The sequence below is a fragment of the Balaenoptera borealis genome (genome assembly GCF_965194805.1).
Source record: "Balaenoptera borealis genome assembly, chromosome: 10".
NCBI lineage: Eukaryota > Metazoa > Chordata > Mammalia > Artiodactyla > Balaenopteridae > Balaenoptera > Balaenoptera borealis.
Window position 1 is genome coordinate 94755646 of NC_138874.1, and position 16744 is coordinate 94772389.

General features: G+C 42.9%; 1 protein-coding gene across 4 annotated transcripts in view; it reads left to right on the forward strand.

Moving 5' to 3' along the window:
* The window catches only part of SORCS3 (sortilin related VPS10 domain containing receptor 3), a 584946-nt gene that overhangs the window by 425661 nt on the left and 142541 nt on the right, over positions 1 to 16744 (forward strand). For all 4 annotated transcript variants that reach the window (XM_082408251.1, XM_082408252.1, XM_082408253.1 and 1 more), the window contains exon 6: positions 5342 to 5406. In XM_082408251.1, coding sequence (XP_082264377.1) covers positions 5342 to 5406 — 65 coding nt within the window. The remainder of the gene's footprint in view (positions 1 to 5341; positions 5407 to 16744) is intronic.

A 16744-nucleotide genomic window follows, 5' to 3' on the forward strand; every position in this document is an offset into this window, starting at 1 on the left:
TGATTCTTTCTTTCACTTCATCTAGTCTTTTGTTTACCCCCTGTATTGAATTTTCAGTTCAATTATTTTCTTCCTCAGTTCTGTGATTTCTGTTTGGTACTTTTTAATAGTTCTGTCTCTTTGTTGAAATTCTCACTGTCTTCATGCATTGCTCTCCTGACCTTGGTAGGCATCTTTGTGACAGTTGCTTTGAACTCCCTACCAGATAAATAACGTACCTCCATTTTATTAAGATATGTTCCTAGACATTTATCTTGTTCTTTTGTTCGTAACATATTTGTCTGTTCCTTCATTTTTCTTGACTCTCTGTTGGTCTCTGAGCATTAGATAGATCAGCACAAGATGTGTCTCCCAGTCTTGACAGAGTGATCTCCTGTAGGAGATGAACTTCATTGATCAGCTTGACTGAGCTCATAGTTGTCTCTCAAACTTTTGTGATTGTCCAAGCCTCCTTCTTTGTCCTTAGTGACTCCCAGTAGTTAAGGGTGTGCCAAGACCTATCAGTGATCAAGGGGAGGAGTGCGGTCAGCAGCTAGATGCAGGCTGATGAGAAGCTGGACCCTCAGGCAGCAGCTAAGAAAGTATGTAATTAAGCCCCTTCCAGGGAGAAACAAGGCAATGGCATTTTTGCCTGCTCCCTCTGTGCTTCGTGTTGGTGTATAGCTGCAGGGGTGGGTGTGCTCCTGTGCCCATTAATAACTGTTTGTTGTAGTCCTTGTGCCTCATGAATGTAAGGCCCATTGGTTATTAGAGCCAGGTGTTTCAGAGGCTCATCCTTCATGAAATTGTCACAAGAGCTGGGGTGCCAGATATGTATACAACCTCCTTTCAGGGAGACACTGGTGACTTGGTTTTATTATTGGAGTGGCCTGGAAGGAGAAGATGGGAGGAGTGTCTGCAACCTTCCTCAGTCTTTGAGGAGGATCACAGCCCCGAGGTGCCTGCTAAATTAGAAGCCTCAGGTGGCAGCTTTTAAAGTATCCACATAAAAACCTTTATCAGGGAAAGACTGGGAGCTGGGCATTTTTTTGTCTGCTCCTTCTGGGCTGAACCTCAGGGAGATAGATTGTTAAGATCTGCTTCTTTGTTTGTTACAGTTCCATGGGACTCATGAATGGAAGCTCCACTGGCTGTCAAAGCCAGGAAATCTGGGGACCCATCTCATAGGTGGCGGCCCTAAAAGCTGGGGTGCAGTCATGTATGAGCTCCTTCCAGGGAGATACTGGCAACCTGGGGAGGACCGGAGGCAGAAGGTGGGAGGGATATTTGTCAGCTTCCTCTGTCTCTGGGGAGATTCACATGCAGTCCCTAGAAGCCTGCTAAATTAGAAGACGGGCCCTCAGGCAGCAGCGGTTATAGTATGCAGATAACACTTCCAGGGAAAGACGGGGAGATGGGTGATTTTGCCTGCTCCCTCTGCACTGAGCCCTGGGGCAACAGCTGCATCAGTGCTCCTGCACCCATTAAGAATTGCTTCTTTGTTTGCTATCGTCTTGGGGACACAAGCCCCACTGGCTTTTAGAGTCAGGTGTTTTGGGGGCCGTCCCTCTGTTGCAAGTCTTAAAATTTGGGATGCTAGATGTGGGCTCCAAACCCTTTGCTCCTCAGGGAGAATATGAGAGTTGACGGTTCACTTCCAATTGTGTGCTCGTGTGCCAGGGGTGGGGTTTATGGTGAGAGTGTGTCTTAGCCTTTTCTACCCTTAGCCTTTTCTGTGTGGGTATTTTGTCATTCATCTGATGTGTAGAAGTTACTCAACTAGTTTCTGGATCTCTTTCAGAGGGAATCGCTCCATGTGTACATTTGGTGTATCCATGGGAGGAAGGGAGCTCAGAAGTCTCCTATGTTGCCATTTTGGTCTACCTTCTCCGTTTCTTTCTGAATCTCTGTCTGTCTCTCTCTCTCTTTCCTGTGTGTCTATCTCATCTCTGTCTTCCCCACTATCTTCCTATCACCCTTTGTAGCCCCATCTCTCTGTTAAACTACCTGTCCCAATGTCAACTCTCTTTTCTTTTTCTATGTATATCTACATTGCTCCTTTAGACCTATTCTTCCTATCAGGCTGGGAACATTTCTCCCAAGAGTTCTGCCCTGATGATCAGAGAGGAAAGGCAGTTTTTTCCTGCCAGCTCAGTTAGAGAAATCCTGAGGAAGTCCTCTAAACTGTCCTGGCATGTTCTGACCACCACAGCCAAGATGTCTCATGATCACGCTAGATCATGCACCATCCTGGGTGTTCAGAGGGATGGGCTCCTGGGATTGACCACCCTGGACAAAGCACATGGCGTGAGTTGGGTAGAACAGTTCTGCAAAGGATGGAAGGGTTGTAGGGGTACTAAGCCAACCACGACCACAGGTGTCCACTCTCGGGAGCCAAGACCAACTCCAGAGAAACAAACACACAACTTAATAACAATACAAGTGCTAGAGGATGTTTAATCTTGATTCCGAATTCTCTAGAAGTTCAAAGGGGGGCGAGCTAGAGTAATCAAGGAAGACTTCCAGGAGGACTTGATTCTTGGTTTTAACCTTAAAAGGTGTATAAGATTTAGATAGGTGGAAAGGAGTGAGCAATCCTGGATGAAGGAGAAGTTTCTGTGCTTGTTTTATTGGTGTTGTTTGCCTTGTTTCAAGCTCCTAAGAGGCAAGGACTTTTCTTTTGTTAAAGAACGTAGTGCTTGATGCCCATAGTTAGACTGTCATTATGGTTCCAATTCTGACTATCCTACCCGGCCATTGACCTTGGGGGAGGATAGAAGAATAATACCTGAGAGGCCTCTAGTTCTAAGAATACCAACTTGCTTATAAAGAAACAGGGAGGCTGAGGAACAGAGGTGTCCATATAGTCCCTTCTGTGTGTCTGACCTCAAGTGAGTTTCACATCGGAATTTTGTCATTGTCATGGGCAGATTGGGTTGTTCATTAATTCAGTAAATACATCAGTAGCACCTAATATATACTAGGCACTTAGGTGCCAAGGATTCAAAGATAAATAGACAGAATCCTACTTCTTTAAAGTTTATATCCAAGTACAGAATTCACAGAAGTGCAATTACATGCGACCTGATTGAGTCATGCAAAGCAGTGGTTCTAAGACTTGGCTGTGCATGGAAATCACCTGGGAGCTTTCCAAAATACGGATGCCAGGGCTTCCCTGGTGGCGCAGTGGTTGAGAATCCGCCTGCCAATGCAGCGGACACGGGTTCGAGCCCTGGTCCGGGAAAATCCCACATGCTGCGGAACAACTAAGCCCGTGCGCCACAACTACTGAGCCTGCACTCCACAGCCCGCGAGCCACAACTCCTGAAGCCCGCGCGCCTAGAGCCTGTGCTCCGCAACAAGAGAAGCCACCGCAGTGAGAAGCCCGTGCACCGCAACGAAGAGTAGCTCCCGCTCACCGCAACTAGAGAAAGCCCGCGCACAGCAACAAAGACCCAACGCAGCCAAAAAAATAAATAAATTAAATAAATTTAAATTAAAAAAAAAATACGGATGCCTTGAGCTTATCCCAAAAGTTTTGATTTCATTGGTTTGGGGAGGGGCCCAGGCATCTGGATGTTTCTCAGCTCCCCCAGTGGCTCTCGTGAGCAGCCAAGTTTGAGAACCACCAAGGTTAGGATGCTATGGAAGCAGATAAAGGTTCTTCAGTGAGATGAGGGATGGATGGGCTGCTGGAGGGATGAGACCAACTGAGCACTGAAGGAAAGGGGAGAGGTAGCTGGAGAAGGAAAGGGGCAGGGAGAGAGTTGCATCTAAAGGACATTGCAAGCAGACGGGAGAAGAGCCAAGAAGGCTGGGAGCTGCTCTCGATGGAGAAGTCTCAGTCAGTCAGTCCGTCTCTCTAGTTCTGGCCTAGTCCCTGTGTCATCTTAGATACATATCCATTTCCCAGTACATGCCACAGTTTCCCAGTCAGTCAAATATAACTAATGATACCTGTTCTCCTTACATTAGGCATCAAATGAGGTGAGGAAAAATTAAAAGATAGTGTATCAGTGATCACTGGGAAAAAATACAGCATTAGAGTAAAACTTCTTTTATTCGGTATTTTTGGGGGAAAGAAGTATTTTACATAAATGAACTTTTAAAGTAACTGAAATTTAGCCATTCAAGACAACAATCATTAACAAATAAAAATCATTTCATTTTTCCTAACATAGGTCATTTGCAACCCTATTTTCTTAGAGTAAACTGATATCATTAGCCTCCTGCTTCCCGTTCTCTGCCTTCAGCCCCTCAGCAGAGATGTCGGATGCTGAACCGTGCTATAATAACAGCTATGGCCTCAGGATCAGAAGAAGTGCAGTAGATTTATGATGTGGAAGATTGGGTTTTGAGTTCTTCGGTCTGTTTTTTATAAGTTTTCAATTTGTCTTGCTATTTGGGTACCTTGATTATTCTCATTGTTTTAAATTCTCCTCTTCCTTTCTAACTTGCCGCCTCTTCCCTATTGAGGACTGTTAAACCAGAAAACCAATCTTAGAATGAAATTTAAAAGTAAAAAGACTGTGAGTCCAAGCTTGCTGGAGAGGGTGGATTATGTGATGTCTTTAGTGCATGAATGTTTTAATGTCTGTGTTGCCTTTTTTAACTGACTTTCTGGGTCTTACTCTGGCCTGGATGTCTCATGCAGGAGGTGGCTGACTGCACTTTATATGTGGGAGGTTGGAGGCCCACAGGAATTAGTTTGTCAGGATTCTCAGCCTTCCTTTTTCTGACTATTGGCCATCGACCTTTAAGGTTTCCCACTCCTATCACCAGAATTGTGTTCCTGTTAGACCAGATTTTGAATGTTTGTCACCAAACATTTATTGTTCACAAGGCAGAGGTAAGGAAGGGCAGATAGGTCCAAACTCAGGAGGGTAGGAGTGTCTGGAAGCAGATAGCCAGAACGGAGGCTAAACCACCTTCCCCAGGGGCAGAACATGGTAGGGAGTAGCACACCCCAAGTGGGAGGGCAGAGGGGAAGGAAGTGGTGGAAATAACCAGGTGTGACAAGACTGGGGAGGTGGAAGGTATGAGGTGGGGAAGGGTTAAGGACAGAGGTTTAGACCAGCTTTACTATGGAGTACATTACTCTGTGCTCCTTTATGTTTTTTTGCGAGTTACTGACTCCCTGACGCTGCTCCAAGACACATGAGCTGTGACCATTACAGGTGACAGCTGCTAGAGAGAGCCACCCTGCAGGGGCTGCAAGTCGCCATATTCTGTGGGCCCCCACAGTGCAAGGCAGGCCATCTTGAGAAAGTGGCTTTCTGAGGAATAACTCTGAATGGTTCCCCACTTTGTTGTCTGCCATCCTCACGGTCACTGAGCTTCTGACTCTCCTTTCCTTCCCCAGGTCGGTGGCCGGATTGGACAAGGAGGCGGACTTGGTGCACATGGAAGTGCGGACAGCTGATGGATGTGAGTGCTGAGGCCACCAGGCTGGGCCCGGGGAGGTCTGCCTGCAGGTCTCCCTCCTCCCCCAATTTGCATTTTAATGGCTTGGGAAGATGAAAAGCCCTGAGCTCCCTTACTGCCCTGTGCATCTTATTTCCTAGAGTAGGGGAGAGGCCTCCAGTCCCAAGGGAGACGTTTCATTGAAATAAACCCTCAGGAATGAATTTTCTGGGGATGGGAGTTAATGTGACCAATTTTGAGGCTCCTGTTAGTCATTTCCTGGTATCTTCAGTGTAATTCAAATAGGGATGGCCATAGCTCATCGTGGTATTTTGCATTCACATGGTGAATAAGATGATGCCAGCTTTAAAAAAATAAACCTTTATATAGTCAAGATTACAAAAAAAAAAAAGTAACTGGACAAACTATTTCCAGAATTGTTTGTTCATTCATTCAGCAAATATTTAGGGATGGCCTACTGTGTGCCAGGCAAGATTCTTAGCCCTGGAGATACAGTGGTGAGCAAGACCTCTGTTGTCCCCGCAAATCAGACATGGAATCCAAGATTTCAAACATGTGACCCCTTTGTACGTCGTACACCTGTCTACATCTTGAACAGAATTTGACTGATAAAGTATCATTTTGCACCAACTCAAGTATCTATAGGGCTCTTCCCTGTCCAAGAAAGATAAAATCAACTTAAATATGCGAAAATATATATATGAAATCTGAAAAATATATGAAAATATAATTAGCATATTCTAGATCACAAATAGAGCCAAATAATCCATGGAAATAATAGTGACCTTAGGGGTGCAGCAGATCAAAGCACCGGACTGTGAGTTGACGTCCTGGGTCCTGCCACCCACTAGCCATGAGACCATGAGACCCCCTAACCTCTCTGTGCTCTGGTTTCCTACTATCTGAGGATTCTCATCCTTGCCCTGCCCACCTCATAGGGTTATGGGTTGAAGGTACAAACATAAGGAGATTCTTTTTGACCTGGATGCAGGTATTGGGTGCGCTTGTGCTTTGTCCATGGGAAATCTACTGCTTTTGAAGCCAAACTCAGATGTATGCTAGAAACATGCACTTTGGGGAATATATTTTATTTGCTTTATTTTTATTTTTAAAAGAGTTAGAAGGCAATTGACACTTGTTACTATATGCCTGGCACTCTGCTGAGTTCCTTCCTTCCTTCCTTCCTCCCTTCCCTCCTTCCTCCCTTCCCTCCTTCTTTCTTTCTTCCTTCCTTCCTTCCTTCCTTCCTTTCTTTCTTTCTCTCTCTCTTTCTCTCTCTCTCTCTCTCTCTTTCTTTCTTTCTTTCTCTGATACAGCCAGGGATGAGGGATGACCCACACTATTTTTACATTTTTTTTTTTTTTTAACAGAAGAGTTCTATAACATCTAGGGAGGTAATGCCACATATTCAAATTCACTGATCGTAAGCATGGTGAAGCCTAAATTCGAAATTACTCTTAGTGCTGAGAAAAAAAAAAAACATGGGAAATTGGAGGACGAGTGGGATGGAGGGGTTTGAAGGAGCGTAGCGGAAAAGCAGGAGGGGAGCAGACAGCAGCTCTCAGAAGATGACCCACAGACAAGTGTTCAGGACAACCCCTGCCTTGGCTTTGCTTGTCATGTCAACATTTTTTTTTTTTTTTTTTTTTAATTTTTGGCTGTGTTTGGTCTTCGTTTCTGTGCGAGGACTTTCTCTAGTTGAGGCAAGCAGGGGCCACTCTTCATCGCAGTGCGCGGGCCTCTCACTATCGTGGCCTCTCTTGTTGCAGAGCACAGGCTCCAGATGCGCAGGCTCAGTAGTTGTGGCTCACGGGCCCAGTTGCTCCGCGGCATGTGGGATCTTCCCGGACCAGGGCTCGAACCCGTGTCCCCTGCATTAGCAGGCAGATTCTCAACCACTGTGCCACCAGGGAAGCCCCAACATGTTTAAGCTGTATATGTGATCTCTGGTGGTTGTAATATTTTAGAGTTGGAGGACACTTTATATGCCTGTCTGACCTCCTACCTAGTGTAGGAATCCCTTCCCCCAGAATCTCTTATAGTGTGTCCTCAGGTTTCATGAGCTCAGGCTTAAGACATATCCTTTTCTACTGCTGGACAGCTCCCTTTTTTTTTTTTTAAGGTAATTTCTTACATAAAGCTCAAACTTACTTTCTGAAAGTTCAAGAATTCTGGTCCACATTGGGACAAGGCCTGTGGTACAGAACTGCTGTGAAATTTTATGAGATTAAAAATGCAAAACACATAGAAAAGTTCCTGACCTATTGTCAAGAATTGAAAAAAGCAGACAGAAATATAACAGAGATAAATGTCATATGCCACACTTAGGTTAAAGTATAGTATATATTAATTCTGTGTCATTTTTTAGGTTTGTTAAAATGAGTTTTTCAATACTTCAAAGTATCTTCTTTCAACCTAGTGAATTGGCTGTAACCCCCCTTTATTTAGAAAGTGCACATAACAAGACTGAACTAACCGGGGATGTTTTATTTTACATACCCTAATGAAATGTATGACTCCTTTCTTCTTTGGTATGTAGTGAATGCTTTCTTACACTCACACACTCACACATACACATACATCTCTATCTTTTTGATCATCACAAAAGGGCACAACATATATTTTATTTCCTTTTTTTTTCCCCTGATGTGGTAGCTTGGACTTGAATTTGCCCAAATTCACACAGATAGCCTAGTGATAGAATAAAAACTAGAACACAAAACTCTCAACACACTACAAATAGAGGAGAACTTCTGATAAAGAACAAGTACAAAAGACCCACAACTAACATCATATTTAATGATGAGATACTGAACGCTTTCCCGCTAAGGGCAGGAAAAAGGAAGGGATGTTTACTCTTTTTTTTTTTTTTTTTGAACTTTTGAATTTTATTTTATTTATTTTTTTATACAGCAGGTTCTTATTAGTTGTCCATTTTACACATATTAGTGTATATATGGGATGTTTACTCTTAACACGCCTTTTCAACATGATGCTGGAAGTCCTAGTCAGTGCAATAAAGGAAGAAAAATGAAATGCAATTCATATAGATTACAAAGGAAAAGAATAAAACTGTCATTATTCTCGTTGACGTGATTCTCTATGTAGAATATCACAAGGAATCTACAAAAAAAGCTGCTAGAACAAATATGTAAGTAGAGCAGTGTTGTTGGATACAAAACATTCAGTGGAGGGAGGATGATTATTTTTAATGAATGGCATTGGAAAAAATTGGGCAGCCACATGGGGAAAACGAACTTCAACCTATTATTTACAACTTATACAAAATCTAACTCAAAATGGATCACATTTCTAAATGTAAAATATAAAATTATAAAACTTTTGGAAGAAACTATAGGAGAAAATCTTTATGACCTTAAATTGACACCAAGAGCAAAACTGATAAAATAAAGAATCCATAAATTGGACTTCATCAAAATTTAAAAATTTTGTTCTTCAGAAGACGCAATAAAGACAGTGGGAGAAACTATTTGCAGATCATATAACTTACAGAGGACTTATAGCCAGAACACATAAAGAACCTTTAAAGCATAGGAATAAGAAACAACCCCATTAAAAAAAAAAAATAGGAAAAAGTTTGAACAGAACATTTACCAAGGAAAATATAAAGTTGACAAGTAAACACAAGTATTTGCTATATTTGGAGTAAGTAATACCTAGATCCTTTGAGTCCTTTTGTTTTGTGACTCATATGTTTAAAAGAACAATAACAAAATTCTCTAAGAATCTTAAATCAGGAGAAATAATGGATCTTAGATAATTATTTTTCCTTCCTCAGACTTTCCTTCACTATTCCACTTTTTCTGGCATGTTCAAGAGTCTATTCCTTAATCAGCCCATTTCAGACCCTTTACCCTGTGTTATAGATTTGCTAACTGCTATTTTGAAAATTATCATCAAAGGGGTCTTGAGCAGTAAAATTCCATTTCTCTGCATCTTCCTGCACCACAGTTCTCATGGCCATTTTGCTCAACCAGTAGCATTCATGATCATCCTCTGGTGAGTTGGTTCCACTACAGATTCCTGGGGTCCACCTCAGAGGTTTTGGTTTAGGTGGTCTGGTACAGGACCTGGGCGTCTCCATATTGTTAAGCACACTCCCAGCGTGATTTTGATCCAGGTGCTATTCAGAAACACTGCTGTGTGGATCCCTTACCTCATGTGGTGCTGGAGTCACAGCTCGGGGACAGTTATACCCTCAGTAAGCATGAACAAGGAGCCTTGGTATTGGAGTCGGGAATTACTCTGCTCCGTAGCACCTGGGCTGTCACAGGAATGCAAGTGAGAAGAACGTATAAAGAGAGCAAATGGGTCTTTCTTTCCCTTCTAAAAATCAACAAGTCACAATTCATTATAAAGTGCTCTCCACATCAAGATAACTTTCAAATGTCTAAAATCATGGATGAGAGAACTTCTTAAATATTAGCAGGAATAGTATGAGCTTTGAAAAGATCTTCAGGGGATGGAAACAGGATATGCCTATGAAAAAACAATTAAATGTTGCTTTATGTACTTCCCAGAGTATGGCAGAAATATAGAAATTTGTGTTACCTTTATTTATTGACCCACTCATAATTCACTCCACTGTGATAGAGCCCTTTCCATGTGTGGAAGACAAGAGGTTCTCAAAACCTAGCATTAAAATTGCCACACACACACACACACACACACACATACATACATACTCACCTGGTCCCACCACAGATCAATGAAAGAAGATTCTCCAGGGGAAGGTCATGGGCATTGCCCTGTATAAAATTGTCCTAATGATTTTGAAGTACATGTGGGGTTGAGAACCACTGCACTAGATCTGAGCTTCTCCAACATTGACTACAAATGAACCATCTGGAGAGCTTTTTAAAACACACCTTCCGTATTTCTGACAAGCTCCCAGCTGATGCTGCTGGCCAGTAGACCCCGCTTTGATCAGCACTGCACTGCACGAAGCTGTGGAGGGTGTGTGGGTAAATAGGACGCAGTCAGCATTGAGTAGCAGAGGCAGATAAGTACACGGATTATTACTGCAATATAATGTGCTGAAGGCCGTGGGGACTCTGTTTTGTCTCATGAAGAAAGTGCTCTCTTTGGGTAGCCCAATCGCTGAGGAGCGACTGAAGGCTGCACTGAAGAGCCCATGGTTAAGTTTCGCCTTGGGAGATGAGTTGGATTTTCCCAAGGGGATGGTAGAAAAGGAGAGTGAGAAAGTTATGCTAGACTTGTACTGTCCAATATGGTAGCCATTCAGTTACACGCGGTTACTGAGCACTTGAAACGTGATGTCCAAATTGATGTGTGCCGTATGTGTGGAATACACACCAGATTTCAAAGACTCACTATGAATAAAATGATGGAAAATAGCCCATCAGTAATTTTTATATTAGTTTCATGATGAGATCAAAATATTTTGGGTCAAATCAAATATGTTAAATGTACACTTTTCTGTTTACCTTTTAAGTATGGCTGCTGGGAAATTTAAAAGGTCATTAGTAGCTCCACTGCACAGGACTGCCCTAGACTGAGGGGCTGCAGGTGCAGAAGCATGGCGTGTGGCTCTTCAGTGCGTGGTGTGGCATTGACAGTCCTGTCTCTAAACCTGGCTCCCACACTCTGGAGCAAACCCAACATAAACAGGTCTCCTTTTCTTGTTTCGATGTAAGCATCTCCACTCTTCCCCAGTCCTGGTCATCCTCTTTGGGAGTCAGACTTCCAGATTAAACTAAAGCCATTGAATTATCTCTTGCCTTGGCATGGTTTAAACAGGGCAAAGCCAACCAATTTGGTTAATAACAGTGTGAAACCTGTTTCTGCCATGAGATTCAGGATTCAGATGGCTTTTTCTCCCATTCTCTTCTGGAAATCATCTCTGTCTGAATGTCTCAATGTCCCCTGTGAATATTCTTATTTATATTCATATTCATGTTTCCTCTCCCTCCCTCTCTCTCTCTCTCTCTCTCTCTCTCTCTCTCTCTCTCTCTCTTTCACTCAGTTACTCAGTCACACACACCCCCCTTCTCCATCCAAGAGACAACTGAGTGTCAATAGAAAGAGTATTAACTTGGTGCCCTAAGAGTTAAGTTGGAGAATTAACTCTGTCAATTAGAGCCTGTTTGACCCTGGACAATTTTTTTTTAAACTTTCTGTGAATCTTCTAGTGCTTCACATGTTTGAATACGCAAATATAAGAGGTATTTTTATAATTTTTTTCATCAATTGGATAACAAAGATCTTATTGTAGAGTAAAATTTACAATGAGGCAGATTTCAGTTCAGTGAACAAAGGAGGAACAATTAAGAGGACCCCAAAATGATACAGACTGCTTTGTTAAGTAGTTGATTCCTCTTTATTGGAAATGTTCAAGCATAAGCTGTATGGGGGCCTTGTAGGACATTGTAATAAGCGAAACTCGACATGAGCTGAAAGTTTTTAGACATCTAGACTTGAGATTTCTAGAATCAAAACCCACAGCACATATACTACCATTCCTTGTCCTGGTACTATTATCAACTCTCTTCATCAATTACTGCACTTTCTCACTAAGCCAAGATAAAGCCCAATACATCTTAACAGAGCATTCCAGGAAGTCATTAGTAATCAAATGGGCTTGGCACTCAAGGCAAAACTATTAGCCCTGAAGTCTAAACTGTAGGTTCTAGACACATAGAATAATGGCTCTTAAAGAACTTTGGGTTACTGACTAGTTCAATGGTTGTAAACTGTGTAACTCAGAGATCCAGCAGTATTCTAAGAACTCAGAGGCCAAGAAGAGGATAAAGGGGAGCTAAACCAATAGGATTACAAGCCTTCTGTTCATTTAGACAAGGCACACTAAAATCTACTTGATATATTGAGAATATAGGATTGTTTTTGATAAAGGATCTCAGAATTTTAAAAAATGGTTGGAATGGATTAGAAATTTTCAAATTGTATCACTCTCCAAAAAGCACCAAAACGTGTAACAATTTTCCCAAGGTCACATAGATAGTCAGTGACAGGGACTGAACCAGAATGTAGATTCTGGTCTGATTCTCAGCCTGATTTTCCTTCCAGGGTTCAAATACATAACGATTAGGATCACTGGTTCTGGTGTCAAGTCGCCTGGATTCAAATCCCAGAACCCTGAGGAGTATCAGGAATCCTAAGGTATTCAGGATCTCTGTGGTTTCTAAATGTCTATAACTCTGCCAGATTCTCCTTCTTTTCTAGAAGGAAAAGACACTAGAATTCTCCTGTGAGCAAAAAGAAGTTTCACAAAAACTCTAAACCCATAAGCACAATAGGAAGGAATAGTAGCTACCTTTTCTTGTTTTGCTGATTTTTATTACCTGCCTTGTCTCAGGTGCTGTGTTAGGCATTTGGAACAATGTCAATATCCTTTGTTTTGCCCTGTGCCTACAAATAGTTTAGCCTCACTCCCCAGTCAAGCAAAAGGAGGCTTTTGGAAGCTAAATAACTTTTCAGAGTTCCTTGGAATCTGCTCGATTTCACTTATTTGCATTTGAGAGTTAATGTTGTTATCTAAAATAAATAGCTCCTGGGTATTTCTCTAAGAAAAGACCTGAAGAGCTGAATTTGCTTTTTGTTCACAATTTTAGTTCACTTTTTCAATTTTGACAGTATTACCCAAAGGGATAGAAGTTGAACGAATCAAGGAAAGTTTTTTTCTCTGAGATGCAAGAGGCATGACGTTTAGGATAGTTTGAATATTTAATAATCTTAAAGGCAAAACATAATCACAGGTCAGAATATAGCACAAATGTATCGGCTTTTAATGTAATTCAGTTCAGCTTAACTTGCATTTACTGAAGCTTTATAAAGTCAGTGCGAGGAGAGAAACAAAGATGACTAAGACTTTATCCAGGTTTCTAAGGAGGTGATCCTTTTGGAAAGGTTTGACAGAGTGAGAAATGCTGGACTTCACAGTGAAACTCATTGATATAGATGGATGTGAAGGTTGCCTTAACAAAACTGTTGGTGGAAAAGCAACCTCTTAAGGAGATAAGACTAAGGATGTTGGGTTATCTGCTTTGTGCTCTTGCCACATTCCTCAGTTCTCAGATCCAGCACAGATCCCAAGGCATGTTCACTTGCGAATATCCTGTCTCTATCACTGGCCTGGCATTCTTCTGGGGGCAAGAACCAGTCTTATGTTCTCTGCTTTCTGGAACCTCAGGGAGTGTCTCTATACACCTTGACCCAATACAAAAGAAATTAATCAGTCAGTCTAAGGTCACCCCTTCTCACCATATGAGACCCTTGGTCCACCATCTGTAAGATGAGGAGGCATGAGGCTGGACACAGTGGTGCAATGGTACCACCTTCCCTAAAGTCTTGCTAGCAGTACAGCTAGTTGAAACAGGGCCTGGTACTGATAAAGTTATGGAGCAGATCTCTCTATTCACAGGGAACAAAGCTTTTGACTTTTAGTTTTTGTAAGTGACCGCACCAGCTCTTAGAAATACATTAGAAAGACATTTGATATTTAGAAATACATTAATTATGAGGATGATGTGACTTTTTAACCATTTGGGGAATCCCTCTCTTGTTTTCCCATAAGGGTATCCTAATGAGATCTTCATTCAGTTTGGTCTTTCTAGTTTTCCGCTTGAGGATGTTTTGAAGGAAAGGATGGGAAATAGCAGTTCTAGAATAAAGATTAATCCATGTCCACCCGTTATCGTGTAATTATATAGTGCCTTCAGTGGGCTTTCCCTACCTAAACGTCCACATGCAGTTTTTCACTCCCTTTTTTAGAAATCCCCTTCTCCCACAGAACACTTCTCCATCCATGCTAAACACAAGCACTGTCTCCCCCTTCAAGTCCTCCTTAATTATTCCAGCTCAGATGTGCTTTTTCTTGTCTGAACACCTATAGCATTGAGAGACAGTAAACAGTGACGTCAATCCAGAATATGGCTTCACTAGCAGGACCTGTGCTGTCATGATCCTTCGATTCTCCACAGTAAAACAGAAAATTACTTGTTAATTGTACGTAAGAAGGATGCTGAGTGTTAAATCTCCTTCCTTCTCTCTTTATGATTAAAAAGAACTAGCATTTGTTGATCCTTTAAAATGTATTCAACAACGTACTGAGAGGCAAACACTTACTTTGTTTGTACCTCACAGATGAAAAGCGGAACTGCTGCTTAGCCCGGGGCAATCAGCAAGCAGCAAGTTCAGGATCTGAACTTCGCACTTTCTACCTTCACAAGCCTTTCTCTCACACACCACAATATGCTTGAGAAATCTGGACCGCTTTTCTTCCTTTTTATCAGGCATCTTGTGTTATTAAAACAAACACACACACAAACAAACAAGACCACAGTTGTTTAGAAGCCTATTTGGGGATTTCATGTTACATGATAAATATCTGCTTTCAGTTTCATCATAGAATCCTTATGACTGTATTCAGCCTCACTTGGAGATAATGTCCAAAGTCCAAATTTAAGACCTTTTGCAAGTTGGAGGCTTGAGCGAAGTGGTGATTCCTGCTCTCCTTTGACATCCCCAGTCCCCTGTGACACCCTCGGTCACTTCCATCTGGTAGCCTGGCCTGCCTGACATGTTCCTCTCCCCAGGCCCCCACTTGGGGTTCTCACCAGGCAGTGGGTATCTCTGTGTTTAGAAAAATAAAAGCATTGAGACTTCTGATATATTAGTCCGGCTACAGACTACAAGGCCCCTGAATTTTAAGTGGATTTCCCAAACGCAATTTTAGTGCTGCTTTCCTGTTAAATTGGACCTTTTGTTCCATGCTGGGCAGTGGCAAGCAGCAGGCGAGCCAAGAAGGAGGATGAGTGTGGCCCAATAGCTCACCTACCAGGGGCCACAGTTTAGGTAGGTTTCGGTTTTGTGTGGGGTGGCCTCAAGTACGCTTGATTCTTTTTTCAAAGTGTCCAAGTATGGGAGTAAATAGTAAATAGACAGGGGAGAAATGAGCCCATGGGAGGGATAAGCAGACGTCCTCCTGTGCACACCTTTGATTACCAGTACAAGGGGCTTTCCAAGACACTCGCTGGCGAGAAAGAAGCAGGTCGTCAAGTCAACCCTTGTGGTTTCTTTACATGTCTTCACTGCAGCGTTTCACTGAGTTTTAGTGCTTTATGCTAGGAGCAAATTACTCAGGCTGGCGGGGGGGACCAAGACTGTGCCTGGTGCTCCAAAGCGCTTCTAGTGTCCTTGGCCTCTCAGCCAGACGTGGAAAGCCTTGCCTTCCCTTGGCCTCTCAGCCAGACGTGGAAAGCCAGGCCATTCTCGGCTTTCTCTGTGGACAGAGACAAAAGGGAGGGGTCCGCAGGCGGTACTCACAGAATGGGGAACAAGGTGGTCTTGCCAACAGGTCAGGGAACATGGGGACAGGGCACAGTCTATTCCCTGGAGAGGTAGGTAGGGACCAACTTACAGAGTCGAGATACGAAATGAATGGCTCCTGGTGGACTGTAGGCTTGTTTTGTTTGGCCTAATACTGTTTGGCCTGCACCATATTTTAAATTTAAATTAGCTGTCCAGTTTTTACACATTAGGAAATGTCACATTAAAAAAACTGGGCCATTTAGCTTTATGTAGAAACTCAGAACATCTTATTCCTGCATCTCAGTGATGACTGATGCTGAGAGGCAGCTCCCCGTGAAGAGGTTAAGTGTTGGCCATTTTCCTGCAGTCCCAGCCGTTCCTCAGTGACCCCTGACGCTGAGACCATGCGCCCGCTGCCATCCATCGTCTTACCCCAGCTCAGTTTCCTCTTGTACATTATTTGCCTCGCCCCTGAGACATTTGACTTCGTTAGGCTAGTTGTAAAAGGCCTTCTATTTTACAGAAGAATATTTGGGCTTTGTCCCCGGGCACTGAGAACCGTGGGTGACTTTGAAGCCGAGAGGGATTAGCTGAGGTTAGGTTTGAGCGGTGACGCTGGCTCCTTGCCTCGGGGCCACCCAACTTGCACTCCATCCTGCGCCTGAGCACCAGTTGTGAAATGGACGCAGCAGGCAACACAGATGGGAAGGCCTTTTCCAGGCAAGTGGCAGGGGTCGTGGAGAGAAGAGAGAGGCTGGAAGCACTTCAGAGGCAGCATTTTCAAGGCTGGGAACCAGCTGGATTGCATGGCATGTGGAGGAAAGAAAAGTGAAGAGGCTTGAGCTACTGGGCAGATGATGAGACCGCTGATGGAGAGAATGAGATTAGTGTTTGACGTGTCTGGAGGAAGGGCACCAGAGCAAATTGGCTTTGCCCAGATACAGACATTTGAAAAGTAGGGCTATAGCACATAATGAATTCATTTCCTACCAAAGCATGTTTCTTTGTTAAATTAGTGTTTTGTTTATTC